Below are 25951 nucleotides of genomic sequence, written 5' to 3'. Positions count from 1 at the left end.
AGTTACTTCCCCATTTCCAAATATAATGACTCTTCACTAATTTTAAAAATCTAGTTAAAGTTCCTAATTATCAAGCATTAAAGATGTAGCAAAGATTATTATAGGGCCCGTTTTTTGCTAAATTTCTTACCTTAGTTAAAAAAAAATGCTAACTATTTAAAGAAATGTGATTATTTTAACTTCCAGATCTTACATTATTCTACCCCGCCCTCTCACTAAATTACCTCATTCCATTCTGATCATTTTTGTCCCTTTCCATTCTACATTTCTCCCACACAAGCTGTTAAAACATTATTGGCTTTTTGTTGACATTCTACAGATTCAGGAAACACTGAGCAGCAAAGCCACTAAACAATGCATCGTTGCCTTAATTTTTTTAGCTAGTTATAGAACTGAGCTTACAATATACTGTGGAACCATTTTACACTGACCTTTCAGCAATCAGAAGAAGCAAGCTGATTCCAAAGTGTTACTGCCATCAGCTGACATACAAAAATACAAACTCCTAATTCATGAAAGACACAGAGATAGGCAAAGCTGTAAGGCAGTGAGATTCTATTGGCTAAAGTGCTGTTTGAATTTCTAGCAGTGCTAATGACTACTGGAGTTAGTGGAAAGGAAGGATTGACTGGGTTAGGAGAGGGGCTAAGATATACATGGCAGGACATACCAACCTTTTTAGACTGCAGTAAACACGACCTAAATCCCAATTAAATCTAGGGAGAGAAAAGTGTACAAACATTCCAAATTTGGTCCCCTCTTAAAGGGGTAATCCAACTTCGGATAGTGCTAGTGCCGCATTGATTTGGGGATTGTATCAAGAAAACTGAACGCCCAAGAAAGATAAACTTCCATTGCCAGTGTTAAGTACATTCGCCTGAAAACAGATAGCTCCCAAAGTTAAAAAGTAACTCCTAAACCCCAAAACCTGAGATGGCGGAGTGCGTTCAATTTGATGCATGTCGGTTGGTAGATAGATGTATCCCAATTCTTGAGTCGATATTAAGCAACTATACCCGTTACTTCCAGAGCACAGTGCTTTCTTCTAGTAAAAGGCATTTATTATCCATTTTCTAGCAGTCAGTAGCCATTCAATTGTTAGAAAATCTTTTCACATTTGATCTGAAAGTTAAAATGCAACGTATCCACTAACAGTTTTCCCTTGTTTGATCGTCCACTGGCACAATAAAGTAGAATCAAGAAGTGTGTCAAACACAAACCAGGTAATCCATTCTGCCATACAACTACTTAAAGATGCATATAATCCCGAGTTGAAGAGATAATGACCTCCATTCCATTATACGTGGAAAATCGCATTCCAAATGTTTAAAAGTTTCTAATATTTTATCTTTAGCCCATAAATATCCATAAGATCCAATCAGGGAGAAACAAAATAAACAGTACAGATTTGTAGACCCATGATAACTGTATCTGTTACGTCCTCATTCTTCAGTTTTCCTTGCATGTATTCCTGTTGAAAATCATTGGCTGTAATATCCTTCCAGGAAATAGTAGATCACAAGAGTACTCTATCTTCATAGAAATACTTCACATCCAAAGAATGTGCACCAATACTTTATGTTTAAACCAAAGCCAAATATAATACTGCAGAAAGTCTTCAATGCACTTCTGTATTGCCTCAAATAGTAGGTCTGGAAATCCCATAGTATTCCTCGGGTTAGTTGCACCAGACAGTAATATTATAGCCACTCAATCGAAGGGATACATCCAGAGGGAACTGCTTGCAATCCAGGGAGAAAAGGGAAGCTTATTACGAGGGTTAACTCCATTTTAACTGACAGAAACCTTCCAGCAAACTAACCAAACTTATCCCAGGAGTAGTCATCCAGCCAGCTGCAGGATAGATCCACTGCGAATAGGCCAGAGCTGCTACTGGTTTCAATTCTCTTCCGTATCCAACAATGGCACGAATGTACAGATTTCCTCAATAAATCCATCTGGGGAACCTATACATGAGTTGCTGCTTCTCACCACACTATTTATCAAAACCCTGCCTAGAGAAACCTTGGAACTTACCCATCAAGTCTCCGTTCATAACGTCCTTCCCGTCCATGCAGTGATGGTGGTGGTCCATATGTTGGCCCCCCACCACCTCCCCTGAACCCTGAAACCTCTCTAGTACGAGTTCCTATAGGAACAGTATCATCTAATCCCCGAGCAGCACTGGGAATAGTGCCAGGCTCATTGTAATCCGTCCGCAGATCCCTGTCTCCCATTTTGTTGACAGAATTGTGCGCTTTCTGCGCACTTTTGATGTCCACAAAATCCACAAAGGCTGCCACTCCACCTTCTGAGCCCCTTTTGGGAAGAATTTTGACACTTTCCACACGGCCATATCTGAAAGAAAAGGAAAAAAAAATTAGCATAACCATTTTAAATTTGTTACGTTGTACTTAACCGTTCAAGGATACAACTATGTATAAATATGCACAATACAAATCTAACATGATACAATTGAGGGTCTGTGAAATAACCTGCAATATTCATATTGTATAATTTTTATTACTGTTTTTTGTAGGGGAAGAAAATTTATATGCAATTTTTCAGTGCACTCGATATTGTCAAAGTTTCTAATGGAAATACATTGTTCAGGTGCTATATGCACTGTCTTTAATAAAGTATATCCACAATATCAGAGTAAGCATCATTTTTGTAGTTTGACAGGATGCCGGGAAGGGTGGGTCTAAGCTGCTCTTAACGTTCAGTTCTTGAACACACACCAAAGTTCGATGCCTATATGCAACATCATTTGATAAATGAACATACACCATTTCCCGTCAAAAAAGCCACTATAAAATGCTGATTTACATCATGCTGAGCAACCCTTGTTAGTTAATCTATGTATGGATTCTTCTGCAGCAAGTTAGGCCTGAGGCAGAAAATTGATCAGAGCACATAAACAATGGTCAAATACGATATCCAAAATTCAGTGAAGTACATTACAGAATCTATTCATCAGTTTACTTTCTTTTTCAGTTGCAGTTTCTTAAAATTACTTCTGGTCAAAATATTACTTTAAAAAAATACAAAAATAAAGGAACAAATTAGCCATTTCATGAATTAACTGCTAAAAATGAAGATACTCAAACAAAGTGAACAAAAAACAAAAAAAAAGTGAACTAACCTACATTAGTTACAAACTTAACTTTCCTTAGATCTTTTTAAACCTCCACCTTCTCCTGAGGCCTTGAATTCTCATACTTCTTGCAGCTGTCAAACATGGCTCAGTGATAGCGCACTCACTTGAGGCAGAAGGATTTGGGTTCAAGTCCCACTCATAGAGTCATACAGCACAGAAACAGGCCCTTCGGCCCATCGCGTCTGTGCCGGCCACAAAGAACCTAACTATTCTAATCCCATCTTCCTGCACTTGGCCCGTAGCCTTGTATGCTATGGCATTTCAAATGCTCATCTAAATACTTCTTAAATGTTGTGAGGGTTCCTGCCTCTACCACTCCTTCAGGCAGAGTGTTCCAGATTCCAACCATCCTCTGGGTGAAAACATTTTTCCTCAAATCCCCTCTAAACCTCCTTAAATCTATGCCCCCTGGTTATTGACCTCTCCGCTAAGGGAAAAAGTCTCTTCCTATCTAACCTAATACCCCTCATAATTTTGTATACCTCAATCATGTCCCCCCTCAGCCTTCTCTGTTCTAAGGAAAACAACCCTAGCCTATCCAGTCTCTCTTCAGAGCTGAAATGCTCCAGCCCAGGCAACATCCTGGTGAATCTCCTCTGCACCCTCTCCAGTACAATCACATCCTTCCTATAGTGTGGTGCCCAGAACTGTACACAGTACTCCAGCTGTGGCCTAACTAGCATTTTATACAGCTCCATCATAACCTCCCTGCTCTTGTATTCTATGCCTCGGCTGATAAAAGCAAGTATCCCATATGCCTTCCTAACCACCTTATCTACCTGTGCTGCTGCCTTAAGTGATCTATGGACAAGTACACCAATGTCCCTCTGACTCCACAGGCTTGAGCACAAAATCACAGAATACAGTGCAGAAGAGGCCCTTCGGCCCATCGAGTCTGCACCAATGCATTAAAGACACCTGACCTGTCTACCTAATCCCATTTGCCAGCACTTGGCCCAAATCAAGGCTGACACTCCAGTGCAGTACTGAAGGAGTGCTGCACTGTCAAAGGTGCATCTTTCAGATGAGACATAAAGCAAAACCCCAGTTTTGCGCTCAGGTGGATATAACAGTTCCCATGGACACTATCTGAAGAGCATGAAAGTTCTCCCCAGTGTCCTGTTCCATATTTATTCCTCAACCAGCATCATTAAAACCGCTACCTGGCCCTTGCTGTTAGTGGGACCTTGCTGTGCACAAATTGGCTGCCATGTTTCCTACATTACAACAGTGACTATACTTCAAAAGTACTTTGCTGGCTATAAAGTGCTTTGGAATGTCCTAAGGTTGTGAAAGATGCTATATAAATGCAAGTCTTTCTTTGGGTGCTGATTGTACTCTGATGCTTCATTCAATTAGCCATTACTTCTGAATCTTTACGATGAGGGATAGCACAGCAGAGCTTGATCCTATTCTCACCCGATGCCTACGTATAGGCATCACATGGGTGTGCTAGTGCCATTGGTTCTCAAAATATGGGTTTCGTACAGACAGTGGCAACCCAAAGTAAATCTGCTAGATTTGCTGAAATTGGACACGTGGAATCTAGTAAGTTAATTTTAGGATTGCGGCTGGCTGTACTAGATCCACACGTTTGGAGTCTGTGGCAATGCCACATCAATAAACTTGAAGCAGCTGTGCGTACTTCTCGCAGGAGTCATTATATTGTGATCAGAAAGAAAAACCTAAGCTAATTCTGCCCTCCAAACCCAGGTGGTTGAAGTCAATCAAGCATAATACCCCAACTGCTCCCCATTGGCTGAGATCAAGTAAGTCAACACAGACTTGGGACCAACTTGATCTGTATGGTTCATCTGTTCACTGAATAAACTCATTGCACTATTGGGGTAGCCAATTCAGCATTTTCAGCATGTTTTATTTTCAAATGGAAATTATCCATTTGCCACATCTGTGTCCAGTCAATGCTTTGCAACTTAACAAGATCAGTGTCCTGTGTCAAGGTTCTTTTTGTTCGTTCATGGGATGTGGGTGTTGCCAGCTAGGCCAGCATTTATTGCCCATCCCTTGAGAAGGTGGTGTTGAGCTGCCTCCTTGAACCGGTGCAATCCTTAGGGTTTAGGTACATCCACAGTGCTGTAAGGGAGTTCCAGGATTTTGACCCAGCAACAATGAAGGTGATGCTTTAAAAGGTCCAAACTTCAGCATGGAAATCACCGATATATAAATTCCAGCCTTATTTTGTACATTTGCATTCTGCTTTGATTGATAGCAGTATAGGAAATTAAATTACTGATATGGAAAATATGAAAATATGACAAGGAACTAGAACTTAAATGTTTACAATGTTTTGCAACACCATCATGAAACAATCCAGTCCTACTTCAACTGGAAATTGTGACTTGGTATTGTGCTTTAAATTTTCAAAATATGCATTAAGCAATGCCTCGATTTGTAAATAACAGATATTTTAACCAGACACCAAATTCCAGAAATGTGTTTTGAGTTTTGCCTCCTACTCCCATTTTGCACACACTTTCTGTAAGCGTCAGTTATTTCTTGCCTCACACAGTATTATTATTAATCCTCCCAGTCACGGTGAGCAACGCCATGGAAGAACCAAAAGACAAATGCATGCTTTATTAGAGATGCTTTTGTAATTAAGTTGTGAAATATTATTTCAAAAGTTTCATTTATAATGCATGGTTGCAACACAACGCTGTATAGCCAAGAATGGACATGAAAACTTTATGGATTTTAATTAAACTGATCAATGTTTTATCACTGTGAAAACCGCAAGCTGTAATATGCCGCTCCTTTCAAAAACATTTCATGAATGCTACCTGATTTTTTTTAATTGAACCTACATTCAAACACAAACGTTGCTATCTATTTACAGGCCCGTGTGTACTCTGAAAAGTCAAGGACGTTTAAACACGAGGCTGGACTTCTGGGCAAATGCCGAAAGTAGTAACTTAATGAGCTTTTCATCAATGACGAGTTGAACTGGCCGCATGGACACACCTTGTGGCTGCCTTCCAAGCTCTCTAGTTGCTGCAATCTCGCAGCCGGCTGGCGGTGCAATGCTGTAAAATGGCGGGACACGTCACAGGAATCGAACAGACCCATGTAATGGCGGGAGACAGAAAAAGGATTGAAATTATGTTAGCCGAGTAAATCGTTGATGCTAACGAAAAACCTGTCAAATTTAGAATAAATTCCACAATTCGGAGCTAACGTGTAACCTAGTTTTCCCAAAGCAATCTTCTGTTAATGCTGCACGATTTTCATTATTTCAAGGACATCACTCCCATTAGGGTTTTCATTGGACGCAGTCATCAATTAAGCTACCTTTCAGAAAATTGGGTAGCTCGAGCAGGGATATCACATGATCTGCTCGGAGTGCAGCAGGATCTCAGTGCGGAACGTCCTAATTTGTAATTTCTCTCTACAAAAATGTAAATCCAAATGGTTCTTCCCGATTTCTGAAAATAGACAGGTATCTTAGGTTTCCTACCGTCTCTGATACGAGTGACATACCACGATTTCTGTAAATGCGGTTTTATTTGTTTTTCATTAATTTGTGGTGGGATTAGCATAGCGTTCGCACGTGGATTGAACTGCCTTGTTTCTACTTGGCGAGTCTCTTGAGAGAAGTGAATGCCACACAGTTTACATAATGCATACACTGCAGAGCCAAAAAAAAATTCTGCTTTTGTAGACGTCCGTGCTCCGGACTGCTCTCGCTTATTACAAGCGCCACCCCAAAACCTTTTCTAACGTAGTAAAGTAACCCAAACAATAGACGGTTCCAACTTTACAGCAAAAAATGAAAGGAAGCCCTGCCCGACACACGATTGATTTTTGGGGGGGTTCTTGGGGATCGCACCAACTATCCACACAGCCAATCCCAACTCTAATATTTCTCCGTGGTGGGTGACGGGGCAGGGAATGACAAAAGGATAACTGCAACGGCCTCACTATGGTCGCAACTTAATCTGTTTGAAATATATAAATATATATTACATGCGGGAAGTTATACATGGAGAACCCGCCACTACTTCAAAACAATTTTTTAATGCAGATTAGAGATTGTTGTGATTATCCAGAAATAATGATTTCGTGGCCACTTAACCTACAACCAGAACCAGTGCAGCGAATACGTACAGCTCCAGAGCGATCTCATTTGTAACTCAAACATCACTGCTCATCAGTGCAGCGTACTTTTCAAGGCGCCAATGTTTTCTCCCTTAAAACAGAAAGGATCAGTAATATCTTATTCCAAGACAGAAATCAGTATCACCTAGTTCCAAAAAAATAGAATTATAATCTATGCATTTTACATATATGGGCCTTCAAAATACAATGTTTCTGGTTGTGAACACATTCTTTTGTCCAAATAAACGATTCTGACGAGCAAAATAGCCAAAAAAACCAAATATACTGTTTAACTCTGGAAAGACTTAAACGGAAAGCATGAACTTTAAAGCATGTTCATTAAACCACCTGCTGAATCGTTTAGTCCACAAACAGCAATATTCACAGAAATGGAGATGTTCACTTGTACTAAAGTAAACTAATGGGCATAATAATGAGGTCTGCCAGCTTTGCATGAATTACTGCTTAAAGAATGATAGCAGCAGACTTAGTTTTTTTTTGCAGCACTCTTGCCTCTGACTCAGAGTTTTGTGTGTTCAAGTCCTACTCAGACTTGAACACGTATTCCAGGTTGACACTCCAGTGCATTTTTGAGGGAAGGCTGCAACGTTGGAAGTGCCATCTTTTAGATAAGGCATTAATCCAAGGCCCTGTCCTCCCTCCCAATTTAAAGGATCCTATGGCACTATTCAAGATCAGGAGAGTTCTCCCCAGTTTCCAACCAATATCTAAAATAGATTATTTAGCAGTATCACATTGCTGTTCGTAGGACCTTGCTGTGTGCAAATTGGTTGCTGGGTTTCCTATATTACAACAGTGACTACACTTCAAAAATACTCATTTGGTGGTAAAGCACTTTGGGTCATCTTGGGATCTTGAAAGGTGCTCTATAAATGCAAGTTCTTTTCTTTTAGTTAAATAACGTGAACTGAATATTATCTGCAAAATATGTCTCAAAGTTAGCCCTGGAAAATATAGACCCAAATCAAAACAACACAGCAAACATTTGAAGTCCGTAAAATGTGCCTAAAACTCATCCTATAATCAAAAGGGGTAGAACAGTTCCAATGATGGACACGTTAACTTATTGTCGGTGACAGGGAAAATAATGGAATTATTACTCAAAGATGCAATAGAAAAACATCTAGAAGACAAAAATACAATAAAGAATAGTCAGCACAGATTCCAAAAGGGAAGGTCATGCTTGACTAACCTCATTGAATTCTTTGAAGTAACAGAAAGAATAGACAAGGGTAATGCAGTGGATTTGATATACATGGACTTTCAAAATGCATTTGATAAGAGCTTGACTAAGATCTGAGAATGTGGAGTCAGGGGACAAGTAGCAGAATGGATAACAAACTGGCTACAAAACAGTATAAAAGTTTAAGATAGGAACTCAGACTAGCAAGAAATAGGAAGTGGTATTCCTAGACGAACAATCCTCATGATCATCAATAATCTAGCGCATTACATTTACAAAGCTACATCAACTACCATTTCTCACAAGTGGGATGGCTGAGTCAAATGCACTGCAGACATCTTAATTACACCTTGTACCGCACAACATTGCTCTAGGCAAAGACAGATCACTGACCAACTTGAATCAGAACTCCAACTTCAATGTCATACTGTTGCTTAGCAACATGCAGATATTTCAGATTTGCCATGTTCATTTTGCTCTTTACAAACCAATTTTTGTGGATGATTTATTACCTACATTTCTTTTTATTTGTACATGGCATATGGGCGTCGCTGGCTAGGCCAGCAGTTAATGCCCATCCCTAATTACCCTCGAGAAGGTGGTGGTGAGCTGCCTTCTTGAACCGTTGCAATCCATGTGGGGTAGCTACACCAACTGGGCTGTTAGGAAGGCAGTTCCAGGATTTTGACCCAGCGACAGTGAAGGAAAAGCAATATAGTTCCAAGTCAGGATGGTGTGTGTGTGTGTGGCTTGGAGGGGAACCTGCAGGTGCTGGTGTTCCCATGCATCTGCTGCCCTTGTCCTTCTAGGTGGTAGAGGTCGTCGGTTTCGATGGTGCCATCTAAGCAGCCTTGGTGCATTGCTGCAGTGCATCTTGTAGATGGTGCTCACTGCTGCCACTGTATATTGGTGGTGGAGGGAGTGAATGTTTGTGCATGGGGTGTCAATCGAGCAGGCTGCTTTGTCCTGGATGGTGCCGAGCTTCTTGAGTGTTGTTGGAGCTGCACCCATCCAGGCAATCCAAAATATTTAAAAATCTTACATCTTTGCACACTTCCTGTCAATTTTTTCCTGACATTATAACAGTGACTACACTTCATAAGTACTACATTGCGTGTGAGGGGCTTTGGGAACATTGAGATGGTGAAAGGAACTATACAAATGCAAGTTATATTTTTCTTCTTATAATGTGGGCATAAAAATGATCTAAACTATCCATGTTATTACTCTTTAATTAGACCCTCCTACCAGTGGAGGTATTATCTTACAGAATAGTTGTCTGACTTTTCTGATTGGTCGGTAGGTTGAATTGGTGGGCGGAGCCTGGCGCATGCACCTCAGTTACTCACCCCTTGGCACTTGCCACTCCCTGGCCTCGGTTACTGGGCTGACAAACTAAGAGGAAAGTTGAAGGAGTGAACCTCAGGCATGTGTAACAGAAGCCCAGAATGCTACTAAAGTTAGTCTGGTAGAAGATGGGGATGCAAAATTTGGCCTTAGTTACTGGACTCTGGCCCGCTGGGGCTGGATGATGATTTGGGGGGGGGGGAGGGAGGATGGGATAGCATGAGAGAGATTGCACAGTAAGGATGGGATGGGGATTTTAAAAACTGTTACAATTGTTACGACCAGGTGAGAGAGGGGTCTAGGGTTCCCGCTCAGCCTTCACCTGGTCTTACCGTAACAGAGTTTAATTTTAAACACTTTTTCTTAGCTCCCCCTTAGTGAGTCCTTGTTCACTAACTTCCAAATATAAAGGCAAAGGAACTAGCCAAACAGGTTTTCTTAGGTTTAAAAAAAAAGGTTGAACTTTATTAAACTTAAACTCTAATTCGGTTAATCCCTATGGATGCACGACGTGCCCACGCCAGCATGCATATGCAATACATGCATGTAGATAAGAGACAGAAAAGAGAAGAAATAAAATGAAAAAGTTTGAGGCAATATCTGAAGATGGTTTTGGTTACTGTCCTTCAAGCTCATTGTAAAGTTCTTGATTGTAGGTAGGTCTTGCTTTTCGTTGGGGCCAGGTAATGCATGTAAGACAAGACATTCCTGGGAATAGCCCCTTTGTCCCTCCAAGCACTGTCTGTTAGTACGCAAATGTTTTTTCCAGCCACGGCTGATCTGTTTAACAAGTAATTTCCTCGCTCCAGCAACAGTTTAAAATCAATGTTCATGACAAAATTAATATGCCTCATTCTTGGCAGGTTGGGGGGGGGTCTGCATGACACAATAAAGATACGAATGTCATCGTAAATGTTTTGCAGTTCTCTGCTAGTATATATCTAATATATTAAAATAATTAGTAATCTCAAGATTCTAAAAAAATACATCAGTAGGTGGGGCTGTCAACGTTATTGAACCCATCAACATCAATGAGAACTGACCTAAAATTACATAATAGCTATCTTGAATAAGTCTCACCCATTCTCTCAATCATCAATGAATTTGGCTGCACAAGGATGATCAAAAGAATCATGTTTTGCTGTCAAACAGTATTAGTGGTCATAGTTCTTCTTTTAAAACATGCTTTAAAAAAATCAAAAGCGAAAGTTTTCAAAAAGAACCAAGCAGAAATGACAAAGTCTGCTGCCACAGAGAAAATGTCAAACAGGGGTCATGAACAAGTTGCCTGTTGTGGCAGAGATCAGAATGGAAGCTGAAAATGGAAAGATTTCCCAGCAAAAATGTGAACATGAAAGGCACTGCAGCAGGGGAGAGGCTAAACAGAAATGGCAGAAACAAAACAGAGCCATGGTCATGTGGTGTATGATGAGCACGACAGCCTCCCCTCTCCTGCGAAGCAAGACAAATGGACCCCTTCGACTCCTCCCCCTCAACCCTGCTAAGCAAATTACCAGATTGCCCCTTTGTACTGACAGCAGACTCGCCCTTTATCCTCATGGGATGTTTTTATCTGGCCTTAATTATTTCACCTGAATTGCTGTCCTCCAGCATTCCCGTTAATCTAAAGACTGATGTCTAGTAATTCCAGTAAATTATATTTTATCTTTGCTGTTGAATATTGCCACTTGGCTAAGCTTTATCCTCATATCAATATTAAATTGAGCTCAAACCTGTTCAAATTACCGTTATCTCTAAAAGGGCGCCAGAATGAAAAGATGCAGTATCATTGAACAACCTTGCTACTCCAGAAACATGCTTCTCTCACTGAACAATTCCTTTCCCCTTTCTGCAATAAAATATTTGCAGCTTCCCTTACCTTAAAGCAGAGACAGCTAGGGCATTCATGCAGCCATAGCAATTTAAGCACCATAAAATGAACATTCTCGTGGCCCATTCCCACTTCAAGTTCTGCTGCCAGCCGACCCTCTCCCAAAAAGAGATGGCAAACCATGAGAGTGGTAGATTCAGCAGAATTCTTACCAATTCCATTACACATACAAAAATTGTTCTATAATCACTAATTTTATTTTCTCCTCTCAATTATTGAAAATGCTGACATAATGGACTGAATTTTATGTGTGCCGCAGTTTGCGGATGTGCCGTCCGAGCCCCCACGATATCATGCGCGGGAGCTCATTTAAATGGAGGGGGAGGTATGGCCACCCCCAATGACATAATGGGGGCAGCCACTGCGTCCCAGGCAACGACATCCGGCGCCACCGTGCAGGTGTCGGCGCCATTTTGAAAGGGCTTCAAGCCCTTAAGTTACATTTAAATTTTTTAAAGGTCCCGTTTTGATAAAAATTTCAATAAAAGTTTAATTTAACAATGAATCCCCTCTCCCACCACCCCACTGAGTACTCAATAAATAAATTGATCTCCCGCCCCCAAAATAACACTTTTTGCTATTCTGAACTCCCCCCTCCCGATCTTCAGCCCCTTTGATCCTCAACCCCTTCCCATCATCCCCACACCAATAGGAATATTTTTCCCTGCTCCCCCCACCACCCGCCCTGATAATTTCAGTCTTTCTCCCCTCCCCACCAGTGTCTCACCTCGGAACTCCGAACGAATTTCCAAAGGCACATGAATTGCAGCCAGCACCCATAATATCGGTGTGGACGGCTGCCGGGAGCAGGTACAGTAATTAGCAACAAAAACAAGAAATGCTGGAATCACTCAGCAGGTCTGGCAGCATCTGTGGAAAGAGAAGCAGAGTTAACGTTTCGGATCAGTGACCCTTCTTCAGTCACTGACCCGAAACGTTAACTCTGCTTCTCTTTCCACAGATGCTGCCAGACCTGCTGAGTGATTCCAGCATTTCTTGTTTTTGTTTCAGATTTCCAGCATCCGCAGTATTTTTGCTTTTATTACAGTAATTAGCATCTTGTTTTAATTTATTTAAAATATATAAATGAAGGCCCCACCGTTGAGCGGCCGGGGGGGGGCTGCACTGAGGCCTCACCACCACCGGTAAAATGCGGCGGGGCCTTCTCAGCGTCAGGGGTTGCGGCACACCTCTCTCGCATATGCTATATACTCCTGTAACCCTTTATTACCACCCCCACAATGGACATTCTTTATATGAAAACTCAAGATGGTGAGTGTTAGCATAGTACTTGATCATAAAGCACATCACAGCAGATGTACAATCCTGTCCTCACTGCACATTCACAGACAAACACTGTCTAGATGATTCTTCAAGGTAGGCATTCCTGTTGAGGTGGGGGCGTAAGGGGATAAAACTGAGACATTTGCTGAGTACAGAACGTTGAGGTGGGGGCGTAAGGACTTCTTCAACTCCACGCACTTCCTTCAAGTAAAAGGTGTCGCAATGGGTACCCGCATGGGTCCTAGTTATGCCTGTCTTTTTGTGGGATATGTCGAGCATTCTTTGTTCCAGTCCTACTCAGGCCCCCTCCCCCAACTCTTTTTCCGGTACATTGATGACTGTATCAGTGCCGTTTCCTGCTCCCGCCCCGAACTGGAAAACTTTATCAACTTTGCTTCCAATTTCCACCCTTCTCTCACCTTTACATGGTCCATCTCCAACACTTCCCTTCCCTTCCTCGACTTCTCTGTCTCCATCTCTGGGGATAGGTTGTCTACTAATATCCATTATAAGCCCACCGACTCCCACAGCTACCTCGACTACACTTCTTCACACCCTACCTCCTGTAAGGATTCCATTCCATTCTCCAAGTTTCTCCGTCTCCAACGCATCTGCTCTGATGATGCTACCTTCCATGACGGTGCTTCTGATATGACCTCCTTTTTCCTCAACCGAGGATTTCCCCCCACTGTGGTTGACAGGGCCCTCAACCGTGTCCGGCCCATTCCCCGCACCTCTACCCTCACCCTCCCTCCCAGAACCGTGACAGGGTTCCCCTTGTCCTCACTTTTCACCCCATCAGCCTCCATATCCAAAGGATCATCCTCCGCCATCTCCAGCGTGATGCCACTACCAGTCGCATCTTCTCCTCCCTTCCCCTGTCAGCATTCCGAAGGGATCGTTCCCTCCGCAACACCCTGGTCCACTCCTCCATTACCCCCACCACCTCGTCCCCGTCCCATGGCACCTTCCCCTGCAATCGCAGGAGGTGTAATACCTGCCCATTTACCTCCTCACTATCCCACGCCCCAAACACTCCTTTCAGGTGAAGCAGCGATTTACTTGTACTTCTTTCAATGTAGTATACTGTATTCGCTGCTCACAGTGTGGTCTCCTCTACATTGGGGAGACCAAGCGCAGACTGGGTGACCACTTTGCGGAACATCTCCGCTCAGTCCGCAAGCAGGACCCTGAGCTTCCGGTTGCTTGCCATTTCAACACTCCCCCCTGCTCTCATCTCTGTCCTGGGATTGCTGCAGTGTTCCAGTGAACATCAACGCAAACTCGAGGAACAGCATCTCATTTACCGATTAGACACACTACAGCCTGCCGGACTGAACATTGAGTTCAATAATTTCAGAGCATGACAGCCCCCCATTTTACTTTCATTTTTAGTTATTTTTTCTTCCTTTTTTTTTTACATTCTTTTTTACATTTTTTACCATCTTTTTTTTTGCATTTATTTCATTTCATCTTAGTTTGTTCAGTTTGCTTACCCACTGTTTTTTTTCAGGTTTGCACTTGCTGTTCAATATTCAGTGTATTAACACCTAATCTGTACTAATGCTTTGTCTTTCAACACGCCATTAACATATTGTTTGCCTTTGCTCCGTGACCTTTTGGTCAGCTATGTGGCCTGTTCCAATCTAGACCTCCTTTGTTATCTCTTGCCCCACCCCTACCTCACTTGCTTATAACCTGTGACTCTTCTAATATTTGTCAGTTCCGAAGAAGGGTCACTGACCCGAAACGTTAACTCTGCTTCTCTTTTCACAGATGCTGCCAGACCTGCTGAGTGGTTCCAGCATTTCTTGTTTTTATTACTGTCTAGATGATGGTTACTGGATAGCAATCAAGCAGGAACTGACTTTTCCCAATTCTAGTCGGGCCAGAGAGAGCAATTGTAGCACTGACTTGCTGCTCCACTAATTCAACACTGACTAGGAATAAAATCTGTTGAGTCCCGTTACACCCTGACTTCCCCAACTGAACCAACATTTTTAAATGATCTTATGGTTGTGAAAACTTACATAATTGTGAGATAGCAAACACATGTAACAAATGAAGTAGAACAACGGTATACAAGGAGTTAATTGCATGATAAAAAATGTTCTAAAACTTTACACACAGCAACTTAAAATAACCTCATTACTTTAAGGAGTTGCATATAATGGAATCCAGTAATATTTACACAAAGCATTTTCCAGCCTAGGATCATTTTAGTAAGTTTATAAATCAAGATTGTCAAGGAATATACATTAATTTGGTGTCCTTTGGTGTCATGACAAATGTGTTATCACAGGATACACTAACTGTTTGGATTCTGATTCCGAAACAACCAACATTACAATGGGAAGTCGTAGTCAGTTGAATAAACTGCAGAATCATACAAGTTCTATATATATATATATATATACATCCTCTCTGTTACATCAAAGAACTCAAATCAGGTTAGTTAGAGATAATTTGCCATTAACAAATCCATGCTGGATGTCCCTTACTAACCCAAGCTTCACTATGTGAGAATCAATTTCGTGAGAACTATTGAGAGTTGTAAAATTAATCAGACATTCAGATCCAGAATGAACAAATAACTGAAGTTTGTGATTCCAGTTGTGATATAGCTCCACTTTCATCACATTCATTCATAGCAAATGCTTCAAAGTGGGTTTATCTTAACTGTACTGAAACATGCTCTGAATATTGTCAAGTGGTTACAATCACTGGAGGCACCTTTATTGAATTTTACACCACTATGATTTTTAATGTACTATAAAAATGATGAGGAAAACAGATGGAGTGAAAGAATACAAATCTACTAAAGGTTATCTAATTAAGATATCTGCAGGGTAAAGTTACACATGTGCTAACCAAGAATACCATGAATATTATTCAACCTACAAAATACTATTTTTAAAAATTGCAGGTAGTTTTTTTCATACAACATTTTGCCTCCACAGAAGCTGTATGTTTTACATAATCTGCCCATAAAGGTGAGTGACCCAAACAGGCTAAATACCCTTTTGTGCAGTAATCTGCTTGCTGGATTTTTGAGATTTAATATTACAATGCCAAATGCCTCTCAGAACAGCAGATATTAACCTCAAAACAGACTTTTTTTTTTAGTTCTAATGAAATGTTAGCTGTTACAGCACAGATACTGCCAGACCTGAGAGTACTGCCAGTACTTTTTGTTTTTACTTCAGATTTCCAGCATCCACAGTATTTTTTGTTTGTATTTTTTATTAGTTTCAATAACAAATTAGAGATATGAGGCAGAAAACAGTGTCAATTTACTAACAGCACAAGACCAACATGAATACAATGGGAAAAGTTGGCAATGAATTCACTACTCTCCATAATAAGGGCAATTGGGCTGATAAGTGGCACAAGTGCCAGACGATGACCATCTCCAACAAGACAGAGTCTATCTCCCTCCCTTTGACATTCAAGTCCTACTCCACAATGGAGAACAAAAATCAAGGCTAACCAGTGCATTACTGAGGGAGTGCTGCACTGTCCGAGGTGTCGTCTTTCGGATGAGACGTTAAACCAAGGCCCCATCTGCCTGCTAGGGTGGTGATCCCATGGCACCATTCTGAAGCAGAGCAGGGCAGTTATCCCCGATGTCCTGGTCAATATTTATCCCTCAATCGGGTTTCCTCCGGGTGCTCCGGTTTCCTCCCACAGCCAAAAGACTTGCAGTTGATAGGTAAATTGGCCATTATAAATTGCCCCTAGTATAGGTAGGTGGTAGGGGAATATAGGGACAGGTGAGGATGTGGTAGGAATATGGGATTAGTGTAGGATTAGTATAAATGGGTGGTTAATGGTCGGCACAGACTCGGTGGGCCGAAGGGCCTGTTTCAGTGCTGTATCTCTAAATCAAAAAAAATCTAAATAAAAAAATCAATCAACATCACACAAACAGGTTATCTATTCATTATCGCATTGCCGTTTATGGGAGTTTGCTCTGCGCAAATTGGCTGCCACAATTCCTACATTACAACTGTCACTACACTTCAAATTACTTCATTGGCTGTAAGGCACTTTGAGATGTCCGGTGGTTGTGAAAAGCACTATACAAATGCAAGTCTTACTTTATTTCTTTTTCAATGGCATTACCATCACAAAGTCCCCCACCACCATTATCCAGAAAACTTAACGAGACCAGCCACGTTATACTATGGCGACAAGAACAGATCGGAGGCTGGGTATTCTGTGGCAAATGACTCAACTCCTGACTTCCCAAAGCCTTTCCACCATCTGGAAGACACAAGTCAGGAGTGTGATAAAATACTCTCCACTTGCCTGGATGAGTGCAGCTCCAACAACACTCAAGAAGCTCAACATTATCCAGGTCAAAGCAGCCTGCTTGATTGGCCAGCCATCCACCACCTTAAATATTCACTCCCACCAGCATCGACGCACCTTGGTTGCAGTCTGTACTATTTACAAGATCCAGTACAGCAACTCACCAAGGCTTCCTTGACAGCACTTACAAATCTGCAATCTCTGCCATCTGGAAGGACAAGGGCAGTAAGCACACACGAACACCACCATTTCCAAGTTCCCCTCTAAGTCACAAACCATCCTTACTTGGACATATATTGCCGTTCCTTTATTGTCATTGGGTCAACATACGGGGACTCCCTACCTAATTAGAGGGAGTACATTCACCAAACAGACTGCAATGGTTCAAGAAGGTGGCTCACCAACACCTTCTCAAGGGCAATTAAGGTGGGCAATAAATGCTGGCCTGCAGCGACATCCACATCCCATGAATGATTTTTTTTTAACTGCCTTCAAGGCATACTAACCTTTTGCAAGGTTAGGGCACACAGATTCAGACGCATCTCAGAGCTCTGCAATCTCCCACCATTTAAATAATATGCTTTTTTATTCTTCCTGCCAAAATAGACAATTTCACATTTTCCCACATTATACTCCATTTGCCAGATCTTTGTCCACTCACTTAACCTATCTATGTCCCTTTGCAGCCTCCTATGTCCTCTTCACAACTTATTTTCCTACCTATCTTTGTGTCATCAGCAAATTTAGCAATCATATCTTCGGCTCCTTCATCCAAGTCATTTATATAAATTGTAAAAAGTTCAGGCCCCAGCACTGATCCCTGTGGCACACCACTCGTCACAGCTTGCCAACCAGAAAATAACCCATTTATGCCTACTCTGTTTCCTGTTAGCTAGCCAATCTTCTATCCATGCCAATATGTTACCCCCTACACCATGAGTTTTAGGAGCAGAGAGTAGGGATTGGCTGAGTGGCAGTTTGTGACGAGTGATATTCCCCAAGGATCGATACTGGAGCCTCAGCTTTTCATTGAATATATCAATGACTTGAATAAAGGAAATAGAGAGTTGTACATCCAAGTTTACTTAAACTAAAATTAGGAACCACAGTAAGTTATATAGATGAGAGCAGGAAGTCACAATGGCACAAACTCAGACTTAAATGAGTGGGCAAAACTATGGCAGATAGCGTTCAATGTGGAGAACTCATCCACTTCAGATTCGAAAAAGACAAATCGGAATTTTTTTTTAATTGTGAGACACCAGTTGTGAAAGGGCAATGGAGTTTAGATATCCCAGTGCACAAATCACTAAAAGCTAGTGCACAGGTACAAAATGTAATCAAAAAGACCAATGGACTGTTGGTCTTTATTTATTTAGAGATACAGCACTGAAACAGGCCCTTCGGCCCACCGAGTCTGTGCCGACCAAGAACCACCCATTTATACTAACCCTACAGTAATCCCATATTCCCTACCACCTACCTATTATCTCAAAAGGGGTTGGAATTCAAAAGTAAGAAAGTGATGCTTCAGTTGTACGGAGTGCAGGTCCTGCCCCATCTGGAGCAAAGCATTCAGTTTTGGGCACAGCACTTCAGGGAAAGTACATTGGCAGTGGAAAAGGTAGGACACAACAACAACTTGCATTTATATAATGCCTTTAACGTAATAAAACATGCCATGGTACTTCACAGGGTGTTAATAAAATTCGATACCGAGCCATATAAGGAGATATTAGGGCAGATGACTAAAAGGTTGTTCGAAGAGGTAGGTTTCAAGGAATGTCTTAAAGGAGGAAGAGTGTTGGAGAGACCAAGAGGTTTAGAGCCTTGGCAGCTGAATGCAAAACCCCAATAATGGAGCGATTAAAATCGGGGATGCGCAATAGATCAGATTGGAGGGACAGAGATCTGAGGGTCGTAGGCACAGATTCACCAGAATTATTCCAGTGATCAAAGGGTTAAGTTATGACAACAGGCTCCATAAACCTGGCTGATATTCCCTTGAGTTCAGAAGCATGCAGGATGATCTAGCCGAGATGTTTAAAATGATAGAGATTTGATAGGGTAGATACAGAGAAATCATCTGAACAACGATAGTTGGACTTCTTACATACTGGGTTGGAAAGACATTATGTACACATTGTAGGAACTCCATTCCCCTATCCCCTTTACCTACTTCTTCTGTCCAATTAACATCAGGGTGGCTGAAATCCCCATGATGATGCTTTTTTTAAAAAAACCAATTCCCTAATTTGTCTACATATTTCTTTCACCTCCCACTACTAAGTGGTCTATACACTACACCTATTAGTCTGATCGATCCTTTATCTTTTACCCCATTCGGCCTCATCGTGTCCATGCCAACTCTCTGCAAGAGCAGCTCAACTAGTCCCACTCGCCTGACCTGTCCCCATAGCCCCTCAAATTTTCTCTCTTCAGGTATTTATCCAATTCCCTTTTGAAAGCCATGATTGAGTCTGCTTCCATCACACTCTCAGGTAGTGCATTCCAGATCCTGAACATAAAAAAGTTTAAAAAAATATTTTTTATACAATTCATTTTAAAATGTGGCGTTATCTGCACCATGCTGAGAATTTGATTAGGTAGTTAAAACAGACAAATCAGAAGGTAAATATTCACAATTAGGCCAAGTACAGGGGGATTCTCAATTACCTGGGAGACTGGAAGAGAAAGAGAGGTTTTTCCAGTGACTTGCTATTGTGCTAAATGCTTTTGAATCAAGTTCTCAGACAATTTAGTAACCACAGGAACCATATACATAGACAAGTGGAGCACAACCAGTTTACCACAATCCAATCAGCAGAATGTGTGTCTACTGGACATTGCTCACTACGTAAAATACCAGACATTCACCAGAGATATACCGCTATCTTTTTCAGAATACAGGGAATTCTCGTATTTACACGGTGCAGACATTAGCAATTTAGACCTAATGTCCAAAAGACTTGTGTTATTTAAAACAATAGCTGCTATCTGAGCTGATCATGAAACAAGTAAATCCATAAATTCAGAACACTACTACTTTTCCATATCTGCACTTTTATTTGTCTGCTGTTGTTTCTCATGTGTATGCATGACATAGTGAGAGTGCTTAGCAAGCATACATTGGATGTATTTATTCAATAGGCAGATCCAACATCAAAACACTCTCATAACTGGATTGTTCAATCTGTCATCAGATAAGTATTGTATCCAACATCCCCAATTACTTATATGCTCTATAAAAGAGCCCGAGAAAAACAGTGTTTTAGAATGGTGTTTCTGTTACAAAGAGCAAGGTCTGATCTGATTTGCTCAGGTAGATTTCATAATTCTTGGTCTTGCCCTGTTCAGAATCTAACTGTATTCCTATTAGAGGTGAATATCAGACCCGTAACATGTTCAAAGGACACATGAAAAAAAAAATTATTTGCAATGTGCAAAACTAGCCAACTGTATTTACATTACCTATTTTAAGTATAGCATTAAAACCAAATTATCATCATTGTTGCTAGTTAATCCACATAATTGGTAGAAAAACAGGATACTTAATATTAAAAATAGGCTGATAGGTTGCAAGAACCATCTATGAAGAGAAATATCATTTCTATCAAATTGCATTGTGGCTTCTTGCACAACCCCAATTTTAATTACTTCAGCTGCTTAGGCCCCAAGATCTAGAGTTCTCTCCAGCTCTCCTTCCCCCTTTAAGACACTTCTAAAACTTATTTCCTTGCCCAGTTTTTTGGTCAGTTGTCCTAATATCTCATTATATGGCCTGGTGTCAAATTTTGTTTGATAATGCTCCTGTGAAGTGTCTTGGAATGTTTTATTATATTAAAGTGCAATATAAATGCTTTCATAGATCTCACCAAAACCTTTGACCTCGTCAGCAGACGTGGTCTCTTCAGACTACTAGCAAAGATTGAATGTCCACCAAAGCTACTAAGTATCATCAGCTCATTCCATGACAATATGAAAGGCACAATTCAGCATAGCGGTGCCTCATCAGACCCCTTTCCTATCCTGAGTGGCGTGAAACAGGGTTGTGTTCTCGCACCTACACTGTTTGGGATCATCTTCTCCCTGCCGCTCTCGCATGCGTTCAAGTCTTCAGAAGAAGGAATTTTCCTCCACACAAGATCAGGTGGCAGGTTGTTCAACCTTGCCCGTCTAAGAGCGAAGACCAAAGTACAGAAGGTCCTCATCAGGGAACTCCTCTTTGGTGACGATGCTGCATTAACATCCCACACAGAAGAGTGTCTGCATAGACTCATCGACAGGATTGTGGCTGCCTGCAACAAATTTGACCTAACCATCAGCCTCAAGAAAACGAACATCATGGGACAGGACGTCAGAAATGCTCCATCCATCAATATCGGTGACCACGCTTTGGAAGTGGTTCAAGAGTTCACCTACCCAGGCTCAACTATCACCAGTAACCTGTCTCTCGATGCAGAAATCAACAACCGCATGGGAAAGGCATCCGCTGCTATGTCTGGACTGGCCAAGAGAGTGTGGGAAAATGGCGCACTGACACGGAACACAAAAGTCCGACTGTATCAAGCCTGTGTCCTCAGTACCTTGCTCTACGGCAGCAAGGCCTGGACAACGTATGTCAGCCAAGAGCGACATCTCAATTCCGGAGAATCTTTGGCATCAGGTGGCAGGAGCGTATCTCCAACACAGAAGTCCTCGAGGCGGCCAACATCCCCAGCATATACACCCTACTGATCCAGCGGCACTTGAGATGGCTTGGCCATGTGAGCCGCATGGAAGATGGCAGGATCCCCAAGAACACATTGTACAGCGAGCTCATCACTGGTATCAGACCCACCGGCCGTCCATGTCTCCACTTTAAAGATGTCTGCAAACGCGACATGAAGTCCTGTGACATTGACCACAAGTCGTGGAAGTCAGTTGCCAGTGATCGCCAGAGCGGCAGACAGCCATAAAGGCGGGGCTAAACAGTGGCAAGTTGAAGAGACTTAGTTGTTGGCAAGAAAAAAGACAGAAGCGCAAGGAGAGAGACAACTGTGTAACAGCCCCGACAACCAATTTTATCTGCAGCGCCTTTGGAAGAGTCTGTCACTGTAGAATTGGCTTTTATAGCCACTCCAGGCGCTGCTTCACAAACCACTGACCGCCTCCAGGCGCTTACCCATTGTCTCTCGAGACAAGGAGGCCAAAGAAGAGACAAATGCCAGTTATTGTTGTACTCCACCCAGCACCTCATTGCACTGGGACATTGAATGTGTCAATGATAACCAGGCCCTTTGCCATTAATGTAACTGAAGGTGTTTATTTTGTTCTGAGATTCCCAATATGTTGGCAGGTGTCTAAATTTGTCTTAAAGGTCAGATTGTATGGTCATCTTTTACTCCTCCAATGCTTCAGTTAGTAAATACACTGCCCAATATGAAACTGAGCCAAAAGATCAAGTTCACTCCTGGTTAGAGTTGATCTCAGCCTGGAGATACATAGGTCTCAATACTTCTGAACTGGGACGGTGGAGGGAAGGAAGGTGAAACTTCCAAAATTCCCTATTCTAATTGTTGTAGATTCTATGCTGCTGAAAATAGCATGTGTGTGGACATCAGGCGAGGGCCGAATTTGATGTTATGTGTCTGCCAAAATAAAGCAGCCGGCCAAAACTTAATGGCTAGGCTCAAAATTGAAGAATGCCCAACTTGGATAACGTAGCTAAATCCATCTATGTAAGGAGAGGGGTAAGCAAATTAAAGGGTAAAATCCCTGATCAAGTTTTGCGCATATATTCCTTTATCCTAAACTTCACAGTATTTGTTATAGTATATAACCAAGGTGGAGTTTTGTTCTAATCCATGTAGATTAGGGAGGGCTGTTTCAGTATACAAAAATTATAGTGTACATAAAATGATCATAATCCTGCTCCTTGGAGATTAAAATGCAATAAATCCTTGTAGTGCACCTTTGATCCTTACTATTTAAGAAAAACACTCCAGAAACTGAACTTCTTTAAAAACCTTTTCAGCCACACAACAGCTGTAAATATTTTTCAGCTAATAGTAGATTTCCGAGATCATTAACAGAACGTTATCAAATAAAGAACTGGCATTTAGACAGTGTCTTTGATGTCCCCTTGATGCCCTAAAGTGCTTCACGGTCAAGAATTACTACTGAAATGTAGTCACTGTTGTCATGTAGGCAAACACACCAGCAAATCTGTGCACAGCAATGTCCCAAAAGTAGCAATACCACATACGACCAGTTAATCTGTTTGGTGATATTGGCCAGAGCACTGAGAACACCCCTTTTCCCCCCAAAAATTGGATATTTTACATCAATCTGAACAGAAAGGCCTTCAGTTGCAAAATATAGCAGCACTCCTCCCTCAAGAGCACACTGAAGTGAAGCCCAAGTTACTGTCTCAGGTCCTACACTGTGGTTTGAATCCATTTACCCTCTGACTCAGTCAGTGCTAAATACTAGGACGGGGACTTAGATGCTAAGGGCTGCATGGAATGTAAATAGTAACATAAATTTTAAAATTAATTATTTTTAATTGAGACGGAAAATAGATCTGTTAAATGTAAGCACCAGTGGTACTCTTGCATTCTGTTGGGAGATATTTCCCTTGTATGTGAAACCAGCAGCTCTGTCATTCATACATGGCAGCCAGGAGCAGCTGGCACCTTTGTTGGCTATTATGCCAATAAACCTCAACTGGTGGTTTGGAGCCAGCACATTTGGACAAAAGGGTAAGGGTTCGTTATTCATCTTTTGACTGTTAGCCATGTAATGCCAAAGCCAAATTTGTCATTTCACTATCCTATGAATAGCTTCCTTGATTGTAGCACAACTGAAATATGCATGGGGATTAGAAATTATTATAGAATGACAGTGGATGCCAAATTAATTTTTATTGGTTCACATCTGGTGACCAAATGTTGCTAACGATCACTCTGAAGTTGTTAATGGCTGCTATCGGAGATGGAAAACATCCATTTGAATCTGGCTCCAACTGCAGTCAGGGTGTTGCTTTGTATATGAAACAATTTATAAGACAAAAATGTAATTTCATTATCATGAAACTATTTTCACAAATTATGTATGAATCTAAGTGGAATTGCTCCATTTATATGATTGGATCTCAAAAAGGCTGCCCCAATCATTTTTTTTTTTAAACAGAGCGTGGAACTTTCCTGGGGCTGGGGGTGGAGAGGGGAAGGGAAGATAGGTTTTCTAAGGTTTTGTAGCAGAGGGTATAGGAAAGACTACAGCTGCATTCCTGGTACTGTTTGTATCAATCTACCTGTGATCTGATCCCAGCAAGAAACCCAGCTCGACTTGAAGCCGAAACCAAATTTGGCACACAGAATACCGATGTCAGACATAGCACATTTCTGGTATAAGCTCATTTTCCCATGTCAATGTAAACACTTAGTGTTAATAATCAGAATGGACTGGCAGTTTATGTACTAAGAGCAAGCCTCTTTTTTGATAGGAGCAAACCAACTGTATCAAAACTTAAATCACCTTCTTAGTAAAAAAAAAACAATTTTGATGTAAAAAAAAGGTGGGCTGTCCAGCATTTACATGATGTGTTTTGTCAAGGATGCAAAGTTACCAAAATTCAACCCCGACCATGAAAGTGATTTCTACTGCAGTCGATTTGTAATTTTTTGTACAGTTTGAAAGTCTCCTGAACCCTGAATAATTCCTCCCATTAGACTGTTCGTTAAACATGACTCAATTGCACTATTTTCATTTAAGTAGGCTTACTTCGGCAAAATAAAATAGAAACCACAAGGAAGGCACGCCCTACCCACAGCCTCCGACTACTGTTTTAATGCACAAAATGACAGTACTGCGTGGGCAAACAAATTTAAGCGATTTTTAACGCCTACGCCATCTCTCTCCTTCCTTTTGCCTTACAGAGAAACTCGACTCTTGCGCTGACGTCGTCCGTTGTAACAAAGCGTCTAGTTAACAGTGTCCTAACTCTGGACAATATAAATTGCACAACGAAAGAAAAACGCTTCCACCTAACGCCATTTAACACAGAGGTTCGTGGTATGCCAATGATTTCCTAACAATACTTTCAATGTTACAAAATAGGTTAACCTAAAACACAATGAAAAGCACTAAATACACTCTGAATATTAGAGCACCAGATAAATTAGGCACGACTTTTGTTTCACAATCTATTTAGTTTATTTGGACGTTTCCCTTAAGGTATAACAATGTTCCAGATCATTTCTATCTGAAACCCTTTGCGCACTCCCCTTCGCGCGTTTCTCTCTCGTTCTCTGGTGGGGGAGGGGTGGGAACTGGTTTATTTGCATTTCAAACTGGTATAACACAAATGCACAGTCCTCTTTCTATAATTAAATATAGCAATAGACACTAGATTCTACCAACCGCAAATCACTCTCAATAATTTTTGTAACCACCCTGGCAATGATACAAATATATTGAAATGTTTTTAATAACGCAGTTTTTTCTAGCTAGCCACAATCCTGTTCAAGAAAATGCTAATAGTGCAAACATATTTTCCTCTGTTACTAAAAGAGTCGTAAGTGAATTTTTCCATTATCATCTGGTTGGATTTCAATAAACTAATTTTACAGCATTTCCAGACGTGCTCTTG

The 25951-nt window shown here is 41.3% G+C and overlaps 1 protein-coding gene across 1 annotated transcript in view; it reads right to left on the bottom strand.

The window, feature by feature from the left end:
* Positions 1-25951, bottom strand: part of LOC137352188 (msx2-interacting protein-like) — a 125701-nt gene that overhangs the window by 97069 nt on the left and 2681 nt on the right. Inside the window, exon 2 of the mRNA XM_068017377.1 lies at positions 2038-2358. Within this exon, the coding sequence (XP_067873478.1) occupies positions 2038-2358 (321 nt within the window). The remainder of the gene's footprint in view (positions 1-2037; positions 2359-25951) is intronic.

This window comes from Heterodontus francisci, chromosome 37 (genome assembly GCF_036365525.1).
Source record: "Heterodontus francisci isolate sHetFra1 chromosome 37, sHetFra1.hap1, whole genome shotgun sequence".
Lineage (NCBI taxonomy): Eukaryota > Metazoa > Chordata > Chondrichthyes > Heterodontiformes > Heterodontidae > Heterodontus > Heterodontus francisci.
The sequence above is the reverse complement of the archived record's forward strand: the minus strand, read 5'-3'. Positions and strand labels throughout refer to the sequence as shown.